Source organism: Kogia breviceps, chromosome 1 (assembly GCF_026419965.1).
Source record: "Kogia breviceps isolate mKogBre1 chromosome 1, mKogBre1 haplotype 1, whole genome shotgun sequence".
Lineage (NCBI taxonomy): Eukaryota > Metazoa > Chordata > Mammalia > Artiodactyla > Physeteridae > Kogia > Kogia breviceps.
The window spans coordinates 137,819,599-137,831,755 of record NC_081310.1 but is presented as its reverse complement, the minus strand read 5'-3'; the positions used below and the strand labels follow the sequence as shown (position 1 = coordinate 137,831,755).

Sequence of the window (12,157 nt, the reverse complement as noted above, 5' to 3'; positions counted from 1 at the left end):
ATTAAAAAAGGAAATAGTCAGAAGAACCTAGGGGCAAGACGGGAATAAAGATGCAGTCCTAGTAGAGAATGGACTTGAGGATATGGGGAGGGGGAAGAGTAAGCTGGGACAAAGTGAGAGCGTGGCATGGACATATGTACACTACCGAAACAGATAGCTAGTGGGAAGCAGACGCATAGTACAGGGAGATCAGCTCGGTGCTTTGTGACCACCTAGAGGGGTGGGATAGGGAGGGTGGCAGGGAGGGAGATGCAAGACGGAAGAGATATGGGGACATATGTATATGTATAACTGATTCACTTTGTTATAAAGCAGAAACTGACACACCATTGTAAAGGAATTACACTCGAATAAAGATGTTAAGAAAAAAGAAACTAACACACCATCGTAAAGCAATTATTCTACAGTAAAGATGTTAAAAAAATTTTTTAATGGAAAAAAAAAGTGGTTATCACTGCATGATAACGTTAGGGACATTTTCATCTAACTTTTAGCTTTCTATATTTTTGTACTATCCACAATAGATATATTATTTTCTTAGGCACAAGGAGAACTTTTTGAAAACTTTTCTATATGGGTATATATATATATCTGATTCACTGTTATAAAGCAGAGACTGACACACAATTGTAAAGCAATTATACTCCAATAAAGATGTTAAAAAATCTGAAGAACAAAAGCAAATAACTAAGTAAATAAGAGATATTCCACGTTCATGGATAGGAAGATTTTATATAGACAAGATATCAGTTCTCCTCAACTTATCTATATATTCAATGCAATACCAATGAGAAAACCAGCATGTTATTGTGTAGGTATGACAAACTGATTCTAAAGTGTCTATTGAGAGGTACAAAATCCAGAATAGCTAAGACAATTGAAGGAAAAGAACAAATTAGAGGACTGAGATACCACTCAACTTCAAGATTACTATAAAGCTACAGTAATGAAGACAATGTGGTACTGGCAAAATAATATATCAATGGAACAGAACAGAGAAATCAGAAATCGACAGAAATAAATACAGTCAATGATCTTTGATGAAGAAACAAAGGCAATACAATGGAGCAAATATAGTCTTTTCAACAAATAATGTTAAAATAGTCATGTGCAGAAAATGAACACACAAAAAAACTAGACACAGAACTTACTCCTTTCATGAAAATTAACTCGAAAATGGATCTATTACATAAATGTAAAGTGCAAAATTATAAAACTCCTAGAAGATAACACAGGAGAAAACCTAGACGACCTTGGGTATGGCAATGAGTTTTTAGATATAACACCAAAGACATAATCCATGAAAGAAAGAATTGACAAGCTTGGCTTCATTAAAATTTAAAAAACTTCTGCTCCACAAAAGACAAAGTTAAGAGAATGAGAATATGAGCTATAGACTAGGAGCAAATTTTTGAAAAAGGCACCTAAAAAAGAACTGTTATTCAAAATATACAAAGAACTCTTAAAACTCAACAAGAAGTAAACAAAGAACTCATTTTTAAAAAGAGTCAAATACCTTAACAAACACCTCACCAAAAAGGTATATAGATGACAAATAAGCATATGCACAGATGCTCCATATTATATATCATCAGTGAAATACAAATTAAAACAACAATGATACCACCACACATGCCAAAATCCAGAACAATAATACCAAATGCTGGTGAAGATGTGGAGCAATAGGAACTCTCATTCATTGCTGGTGTGCATGCAAATAGTATGGCCACTGGAAAAGAGTTTGGCAATTTCTTATAAAACTAAACAAAATCTTACCATACAATCCAGCAATTGTGCTCCTTGGTATTTATCCAAAGATGCGGAAAAATGTCCACAAAAAAACCTGCACATCGATGTTAATAGCAGGTTTATTCATAAATGCTAAAATGTGGAAGTAATCTACACATCCTTCAGTAGGTATATGAATAAAGAAACTGATACATCCAGACAATGTAGTGTTATTCAGCTCTAAAACAAAATTATCCTATCAAGCCATGAAAATACATAGAGGAATCATAAATCCATATTGCTAAATGAAAGAAGCCAATCTGAAAAGGGTATATACTATATGATTCTAACTATATGGCATTCTGGAATAGGCAAAACTATGGAGACAATAAAAAGGTGAGTTAGATGACAGAGTTAGTGAGGGGGATAGGGGTGACTAGGAAGAGGACTGAGGATTTTAGGGGGCAGTAAAATTAAACAATGTGTTTCCATAATGATGGATATATGTCATTGTACATTTGTCCAAACTCACAGAATACTCAATACCAAGAGTTTACTGTAAACTATAGACTTTGGGTAACTTTGGTATGTCAGTGTAAGTTCATCAATTAAAAAAATGTACCACTCTGATAGGGAATGTTTATAATGGGGGAGGCTATGCATGGGTAGGGGCTGGGAGTATAATGGAAGTCTCTGTACCTCCTGCTTAATTTTCCTGTGTAACTGAAACTACTCTAAAATAAAATAGTCTTATTTTAAAAATAAACTAAAAGGTATCAAGAAAATTATAAAATACATACAAGACCACATAAACTAGAGTTAGACTAATTTAGAAATGCAATGACAGGACTCAGAATAAGACATTTAAAACTCATTTTATAAATAAATACTAACCTAGGAGAAGGATAATTATAATGAACAGAACAGAAAATACCCTAAGAGAATCTCAACCAAGTTTAAATTCTTAATTCTTCATCCATAAGATAGAAAATACAGGACAAACTCAAAAGCTCTGCTGTATTAAATGATATAAAATGGATTAAAATACCTAACATGGTACTTTGCATACACCACACATTCAATAAATGTTTGTTTCCATTCTTTTACCTTTTTTACATCCCATTAACCCAACTAATAATCCTCCTTGTGACCTCAATGTAGTTACCCTTACTTAGGTTTAGGAGGCTGCCAATCTGATCCTCATATTTCATTCTAAGAATAAAAGTATACCTCCTTTGTACCATATCATTTATGTTAGAATAATACCACTTCAAAAGATACAGCATCATGTATACATATTTCCCCATATACATATAGCTGATGCATTTTGTTATATAGCAGAAGCTAACACAACATTTTAAAGCAATTATACTCCAATAAAGATGTTTTAAAAAGATAACAGCATTAATCATAATAATTTTCTAAATTTAGACACTACATCAAGGCTGTATATAAAATTTCAACCAGTTTAAGTGAACAAATTTCAAGCAGAGTACAAAATATTTGCGCCTAGGGAGACATTTCTCATGGCTAGAAATAGACATATGAGAGGACTAATAACTTGGACCTTTAGGTTGGAGGAATCTACAGGTACCTCTCAGGGCAGCTTTGCATGTTTCTTAGTTGTTTCTGTTTTTGCTTTTCCACAGATGAATCCAGAAATATTTTTCTGATTCTAGCTTCCACAGTCTCTCTATTTATTAATATATTCATCAATTCAGCAAGTATTTTGAGCATCTAACATGTGTCAAGCACTCTGTTATATACTATAGATACAGAGTATGTAGTACATTTGGAGATATAGATAATTATGCAGACAACTTCAATACAGTATTGTAAGTGTTGATAATGAAAGTATGTGATAAACATTGCAGGGGCAAATATCACAATAGTTTTCCCTAAGCAAATTGAGAGCAACTGGAGGATTTTAGGTTGGTGAATAAGATTAGGTTTATAATTTTGAAAGATTGCTCTGTGCATGCTGTGGTAAATGTAATTGGAAAGCAGCAAGAAATCCAAGGAAAGAGTACGTTTCCCACAAAATCATATAATGCAGAGAGCATAAGGTAGAAGAACAACAATAATAATATTTTTAAAATAGCAGCTAATAAGAATGTAATATCCACATTTGCCAGATGCTATGTGCTTTATATTCATGATCTCAATTCTCATAAGCAAGCAGCGAACTAAGTACTGCTATTAGTCCCTGCTCTCTACCATTTAACATATGAGGAAATTCAGGCCCAGAGTAGTTAAGTAATGTGCCTAATGGAACAGCATTTTAAAGAGAAAAAGAATTCAAGTCAGTCTGTATCGAACCACCGTGACATATTATTACTACTGACATTTCTCCCCACAAAGCTCATTCAAATTCTTTTCATGCACGCTGAATTTTCAGATATTGTTTCCATGTACAAGGTTTTTATCTCGTGTTACATGAATATCAAAGGAAATTTGATTCTACGAGAGAAAAACTCAGTCCCAGGGGCATAAACTAAAGACAAATCCCTTTAATTAGATGTTTATTTCTATTTCACAGAAAATGCATAATTAATTTAAATAGAACATACGAGATATAAATAATATTTTAAATAAATACGTACCTGTTAGCAATTGCCTGATTCTTTCCACACCTTTTATTCCAAATCACTTTACTTTTCCCCCACTGATGAACCCACTCTCTCTCTCACACTTTGACCTTGGTTTGAAAAGTATATGGAACCTCATCCTCAGAAGTTGCAAGCACTATATTATGTTCAGTTTTTTCTCTCATACTCTCTCTCTTAATCAGAGCTATTGCCATCTATGATTTAGCACATGCAGGCTAACGTATAAGAACATCCTCTCTGCCTTACCACAGAATGTTGAATATCATTTCAGTGAAATGACCTAATCTTTCTTTCTCAGGGAATGTCTATTTCCCAACTCCAGATCTATTTAATCCTACCTATATTTCAGGGCCATGTTCTATTTCTATCTTATGAATTCTCCCATTTAGCATCTGAGAATAAACTATAGGAGAATGCTCATTTCTTTTTTCATATGTTTGATGTTTGTCATGACTAAAATAAACTGATGACAGAGTATCCTATCTTATCTCCCCAAGTACAATGTTGAGAGATTCTTATAGGAAAAGTTTTCCATTGTTTGTAAAATGTCAGCTACTGGAAAGGGATGTAAGGGACAAAGAAAGAGGAAAAAGCATTAATCAAAGGGTAATGTAGACTGACGTGGTACCAGATGTTCTGGCAAAACTATCTTCATATTCAAACAAAATGCAAAATCCTCATACATATACATATATGTGTATATATATATGGTTTATATTTCTTTTATGTTATATTGTACATGGCTTATATTTCTACTATATCCCATTACATGAGAGAAATGTAATATATATTTTTGACTAATGTTTTTAAGTTTAATTTAAAATAACTGTCAGAATTACTCAGACAATGGTTAATAAAAACTTTAATGATTAGTTATTTATATGGTCAATTTAAAAGTAAAAATAAAAGAATCAAATTTTGATTATGCTCAATATTATATTACTATAGAATCTGTGGTGTGTTCCTAAAATTTACTTTAAATAGTCTATAAAGTACCATTTTGATAGGGAATACAAAAAAGCATATATTAGAGAAATGTCTTTTTATCATCTCTTAATATTCAAATAGCAAAGAAAAAACATACCTCACTTTTTTCCTAACTAAGAAACCACGCATCCATCTTTGAACAATCAAAACTGGCGAGTTATGAGCCAGAATTTCATTAATTTTTGAAATAATACATTTGATATTATCAATTTCATCCTCATAGGTTGATCCCTGTATAAAGAAAATATATTTAAAATTTATAGTTCATGAAAGTATTTCCAAAAGATATTTTAACTTTGTAGTCTGATGGTATAAACTATTAAAACATTCACAGGTATCTTATTATACACGTAACAGTTAAATAATAAATACATTTTCATATCTATTTTTATTAGATCAGAAAACCAAGAATTAGTAGCACCAAATAATTTTAATTCTCTACAAAAAAAATGCAAGATCAATGACGATAACTTTCTCCATTCTAGATTCTTCTCACAATCTGCTTTCATAGTTATAAAATTTTGCCCATAATCATGTTGATCTCTGAAAGATAATGGCATGAATAGACATCCAGTGAAACTCTAAAAGTATTCTGTGGATCATCACAGAGGAAACTGATACATGATAGATTTATAAAACAACTTACAGTAGTTCAAAACTTTGTGGCACCTTAACTAGAATGTTGCACACTTTTACTGGAAGACAGCACATTCCCCTGGGGAAAGATATTCTATATTGCCTTTAAAGAAATTACCTCTAAGATTATTGTTCCTGCAAACTTTTTATTTGGGATCATAGACTCCTTAATGCATTAAAAACCTAACACATTTTTTGTAAGGTACCTATTCTGAAAATTATCAACCCCATCATGTTAAAAAAAAAATAACTTTACTACATATACACTTAATCAGCTGCTAAAAAAAAAAAAATCGCAAAGCCTTGTAGATTAGTACTACTTCAGTTTTATACTTACAAACATTCATTGCTAACTAGCAAATCCTTTACTTGGCTCTGGCTTGCTTCTGTTTCCAACAGGAGCTACTGTAAACCTTCAGTACTATTCTCTATATTCAAGCCTTTTCCCTAGCGCTGCCTAACATCTTGCTTCCTTCTCACAGAGAATATAGGACTATCAAGTCTGAACTCTATCAACTAACACTCTTCCCTTCCCTACAAATTTAACTATATTCCCACTTAACTCTTATCTATCTATACTGAATAGAAGCAACTTCTACTTAATCTTAAAACAAGAAGTATCGCACTTCCTGTCCAAGACTGGCTCTCCATCAATGGTTAAGTTTAATCTCCCTGTTTTCAATTACTTCCCTGCTACTGTCCCTATGCCTCACCTATAAATATGATGTAGTCTCACCCATCTGTAAAATGAACACACACAAATAATCATACACATTCCAACCCTCCATCCTTTGTATCTAACTTTTATTAAGAGTCCTTGAAACAGAATTCAACATTTGCTGTCCCACCTTCTCTCTTCCTGTATCTCAATCCACTGACTTCTATCCCTATCATCCTATCTAATACTTTTACAAAATTATCATTGGACATTTTTCATTGAAGCACTTCCCTTGGCTTCTATACACCATACTCTTGGTTTTCCTATAACTAATGTTTACTTCTGGACTTTTTAAAGACCTATCCATACCCTACTTAATGTCACACTGAAAGGATTTTCTCCATTTGTCTTTTTTCAATCTGAACACACTGTCCAGATGACTGCATCCAAATCCACAGCTCCAACACTCACCTATGCCCTGATGTCCCTCAGATTTCTCACTTTAAGCAGGAACTCTTGCTGGAGCTATAGAACAATATGGTCAAACTGATAATCCAATTACAGGCTTACCTTGGAGATACTGCAGATTGAGTTCCAGACCACCACAAAAAAAGGGAATATTGAAAAACAGCAAGTCACATGAATTTTTTGGTTTCCCAGTTCATATAAAAATTATGTTTAGGGCTTCCCTGGTGGCGCAGTGGTTGAGAGTCCGCCTGCCAATGCAGGGGACACGGGTTCGTGCCCCTGTCTGGGAAGATCCCACATGCCGCAGAGCGGCTGGGCCCGTGAGCCATGGCCACTGAGCCTGTACGTCCGGAGTCTGTGCTCCACAATGGGAGAGGCCACAACAGTGAGAGGCCCACGTACCGAAAAAAAAAAAAAAAAAAAAAAAAAAAAATTATGTTTACACTATAATGTAGTCTATTAAGTGCGCAATAGCATATGAGAAAAATGCACATGCCTTAATTTTAAAAATACTTTATTGTTAATAAAGCTAACCATCATCAGAGCCTTCAGCAAGTTGTAATCTTTCTACGGTAGAAACATCAAAAATCACTAATCACAGATCCTCATAACAAATATAATAATAATGAAAACGTTTGAAATATTGTGAAAATTACCAAAATGTAACACAGAGACATGAAGTGAGTAAATGCTGTCAAAAAAAAATGGCACTTATAAACTTGCTCCATGCAGGGTTGCCAAAACCCTTCAATTTGTGATAAATGCATTATGTGTGAAGCACAGTAAAGTGAAGTACAATAAAACAAGATATTCCTGTAAACTCAACTTGCCCAAACATGAATCTTCTTCCCTAACCTGCTTTCTCACATTCTCTTAGTGGATGGTGCTATTGCCCATATGAACCTAACCCAGAAACCCTAGAACAATCCCAGGCTCTCTTTCTCTTTCACTTCTTCATATCCAAATATTGCTAGATCCAATATATTCAACATCCTAAACATCTGATCTCTACATTTTCTTCTGTTCTCTACCATTGCTTTATTGCATGTATTTATCACTTCTCTAACTTACTAAAAATGTCCTGATATCTGAAATAATCCACACTCCCTACTCCCTTCAAATCATAATATGCGCTATTCCTAGAATGAACTTTTCAAAATGCAATGATATATGATGATATGGCATTTTTGCTGATATATGATTGAAAGATCAATTACAAATTTCTTGACTTGGCACACAAAATCCTTGATCTAGTCCCTCCTTACCTTCTCAATCTCATCTTCCTTCACCCTATATATAATACCTTCCATTCTGGCAATATTCAACCACTTACATTCCTGAAAACTTCCTGATAATCAAACCTCAATGTTTTTTGCATGCCATTCCAGTTTCTTGACTGTCCTTCTCAATTACTTGTCTTACTATCTTAGTCTTTTGGAGACTCAGTTCTTTCCTCCAAGAAACCTTTCTTGACATTGATCTGAGTTTAATATCCTTCTACAATATTATCCTGTGTTAATAACTTATTTGTCACACTTGGCAATGTTTAATTTTATCTGAGCCCTGTGATCCTGGAACACACTGAAGGTTAAGAAATCTCCTTATCCCTTTATTTCAGGAAATAATTTTATACAAAGAAGAACACTTCCACTGTATTAGATTGTACCCACGAACGTCCCTCTTGTTTCTTTTTGACAAGGCCCTGACACAAACTTTCTAAATTCACATTCTTTGCCTATTAATGATTAGTTTAACTGCTTTGTCTATACTGAGCAGTCGGAATAAAACGCTTGTTAACCAAACTTCGGTTAAGATTCTCTCTCCCCCTAGTCCCTTGAACTTTGCCCCACCCTCAGCCTGAGCCGCATGCAACTCTTCCGTAACAGCCTATCTTGAAATAGACTACTCTCAGGGTAAAATATCTGATCTGTTGTCAGATCATGCCACTCCCCTTCATCCTACTTAGCCACATCATTTCTTTCTAGCCTTGTTTACTCCCTCCTATATAAGAAAAACCCTTTTTTGCCTAACCTTTAAGATGTTTGCATACCTTAATGATCAGCGAATTCTCCCTATTGCAATAGCATCCCTTTGCCTATTGCAATAGCTCCTTTCTCTTCCTTGCAATAATCCTTTTGAAAAAACTCTCTTCTTAAGTCTTGATTTGTTTTTTTTATTTGACAAGGTTATGCTATAATGCAATTATTGGTCTGTCTTTCTCATTGCAACATAAACTCACCAAGTTTAACAACTCTTTTTTTATCCTATATCTCTATGACTAAGTAAGCTACCTAGTCTATAACTGGCATTCAAATATCAGTTGACTATTAAATCACTAAGTAACAGTCACTTATACAGTGTCATATTTGGTACTGTCATATTTGGTCTCCACGCTTGACTTGGCAATGTCAATCTGTTCTTTGTAACTTAACTCTTACTTGGCTGTAGTAACATACTACTTTTTCTACCTTTATGTTTTTTATTTCTCAGTCTGTTTTCCTGGTTCCTCTTCTTCTGCAAATCATTTAAATACAGTATAATTTAGGTTTGCTTCCTTTTTCACTTCTCTTTACTAAGTCTCCTCGAATGTTCGATCACCTTCCTTACTACATCTTACTATCTCACATGTTGATTATCCTATATAGCTATATCTCCTGGCAAGAATTACCTCTTAGATTACAAACGTATAAAATGAACTTCCAATTCCATTTCTCTACTTACATGTCAAAAACTGAAATCATTATTTCCATTTGAAAACATCCCCAATCCACACTTCATACTGCATTACATATAGTCATTAAAATTATTCTCCACCTTGTCAACCAAGTAAACTCACATTCCTCTTTCTCTCTTTCCCTTTCCATCCCACAAATCACTAAATTCTACCAAATATGTCTCTCTTCAATCTGTTCCCTATAATCTATACCCCTCTACCTATTTATTAAATCAGCTCTTACAACCTAGGGCCCAAACTATAGACTCTCCTCTAATTTCCTTACATTCGATTTCCCTCCACTCCAAAATTAAAATAATATAGGATTTTTTTCTACAATGAAAATCAGGTCATGTAAAATCCTTAAATATTGCCCCCAAATCTTACAAGATACAGTTCTATCTTCTTAGTATCACACATAACATCCTTTGTTCTATTAATCCTGTTTTTGTCTCCAGGATCATCTGACATGCCCAAACATGTTTTCTGAACTCCAAGGACAATAAATTACTTGTTGTCACTTGACTGCACCAAGCATTACCTCTGTGCCTTTGCAAATGCTTTTCACTCTGCCTCACATGCTCTACACTCGCCAACACCTCCGCCTGCCTGATTTCTTATGTTCAAAAAACTCATCTGAAGTATAAATATTTTTAATTTTGCTTTTTTTCTATGACAAGAGATGTGAACTTCAAAGATTTTTAAAGAAAATATATGTAGTTCTTTCACAGATTTTGTCCTATACTCAGATCCATATGTTTCTCATTATTTCTTTGATTATTGCTTCTCCTTGATTTGTTTTATTTTCTCTACTATAATTCCTATTCATGTACATTAGACATCCTGGAACTCACCTCCATTTTTTTCTCATCATTTTCAGGTATTTTTTCTCAATTTGGTGAAGACATTCTATCAAAGGTTAGCTTTCTCATATTGAGATTTGTTATTAGCTTGTCAACTACTTCAGTTATGTGGCTGAGACTAACCTTCTTTCTGAAACTCCTTTCTGCCCTATCACTGATGAGTCCTGCCACATAATAGTTTGCTACTGTAACCCTGCCTGTATTCGGGCCTCTCCAAGAAATGTATCCTGTGATCTGTAGTAACTGATCCTATCTGTCATCTGGTCCACCATTACCCTTGACAAATAGGGGGATTTGCAGAATCCCCTCTAGTTCTTGTCATTTTGTCTTACGTATCGGGAAGAATAGATTAAAGTCAGGCTGAGCTAGTTCCTACCTTTGATTCAGTCTTATCTTCATTATATCAAAAAGTCTTCATTATGTATAAAAGTACCTCTATGATATAATCTTTTATTTAAATGTTATCCTTTACTGGTTTCTGGTATAGATGTGATTTCTTGTAATTTTATGGTTTTTTTTTTTTTTTTCATCACATTTGGTCTCATGGTGTGTGTGTGTGTGTATGTTTGTGTTTAGGGTAACAAAATATGCCACCTCAAATATGCTCCTTCAGTATATTGACTGTTTTGAGCCACAGGCACTTGAAAAACAGCAAATGCAGGGAGAGGCATTCTCTGAACCTCCTTTATCTGTCTAAAGACAGATCCTCCAAAAGGCATTCAATTGTCATAATTCTGCTCCCAGGAGTTTCAACAACCAGGGAAGAAGTCTTATCACAAGAAAGGAGATCAGAAGGTTATTAGAAGGGGAGGAAATTAGGAGGACACCACAACCAAATGAATTCTGTCACAAACTCCCATCTATTCTTCTATGGACCCATTCATCTTTCTTAAAAATAATTTACTCACTCATAAGAGGCCTATACCCTCCCTCCCTTTCCTTATTTAGATGGTATTTAAGCATGAATTATCACCTCGGGGAGTTACTCATTTTTCCTTCTCAGTATACAGGAGGTATAAATGTTAGTAAACTTCTGTTTGTTTTTCTCTTGTAATCTGTCATATTTCAGGGGTCTCAGCCAAGAACTCAGAAGGGTAGAGAGAAAACTATTTTTGCTCCCCTATAGTAGTTTGGGAGCAGGGAGGTTGATTGCATAAGTAAGAAGTGAGGGAGAAGAATACAGGAGGGAATTTAGATGACTAGTTTTAAGTGGTCCTAGTCAGATGCTGCAGTTCTCACCAGCAGAGAACCATTAAGCTCACACTGCAGTTTACAGCAGAGTCCTGCTTCCCACCAACTTATGAATAATTCATCTCTTTAAAGAGATAAACGGAATAATCATCAACTGTGGGTGGAGTTAGTGTCCCTGCCAGAAAACAAGTAACCTCCAGACAATACTCAAGTTTTATAATGTCCTAAAACAATTATCCGGTAAAATGCCAATAAAGATATCACTGCAAACTTGAACAAATGGCATAACCATTTGATATCTGAG

General features: G+C 34.3%; 1 protein-coding gene across 1 annotated transcript in view; it reads right to left on the bottom strand.

The window, feature by feature from the left end:
* LRRIQ3 (leucine rich repeats and IQ motif containing 3) overlaps positions 1-12,157 on the bottom strand; it is a 233,899-nt gene that overhangs the window by 161,980 nt on the left and 59,762 nt on the right. Inside the window, exon 4 of the mRNA XM_059055610.2 lies at positions 5,422-5,555. Coding sequence (XP_058911593.1) covers positions 5,422-5,555 — 134 coding nt within the window. The remainder of the gene's footprint in view (positions 1-5,421; positions 5,556-12,157) is intronic.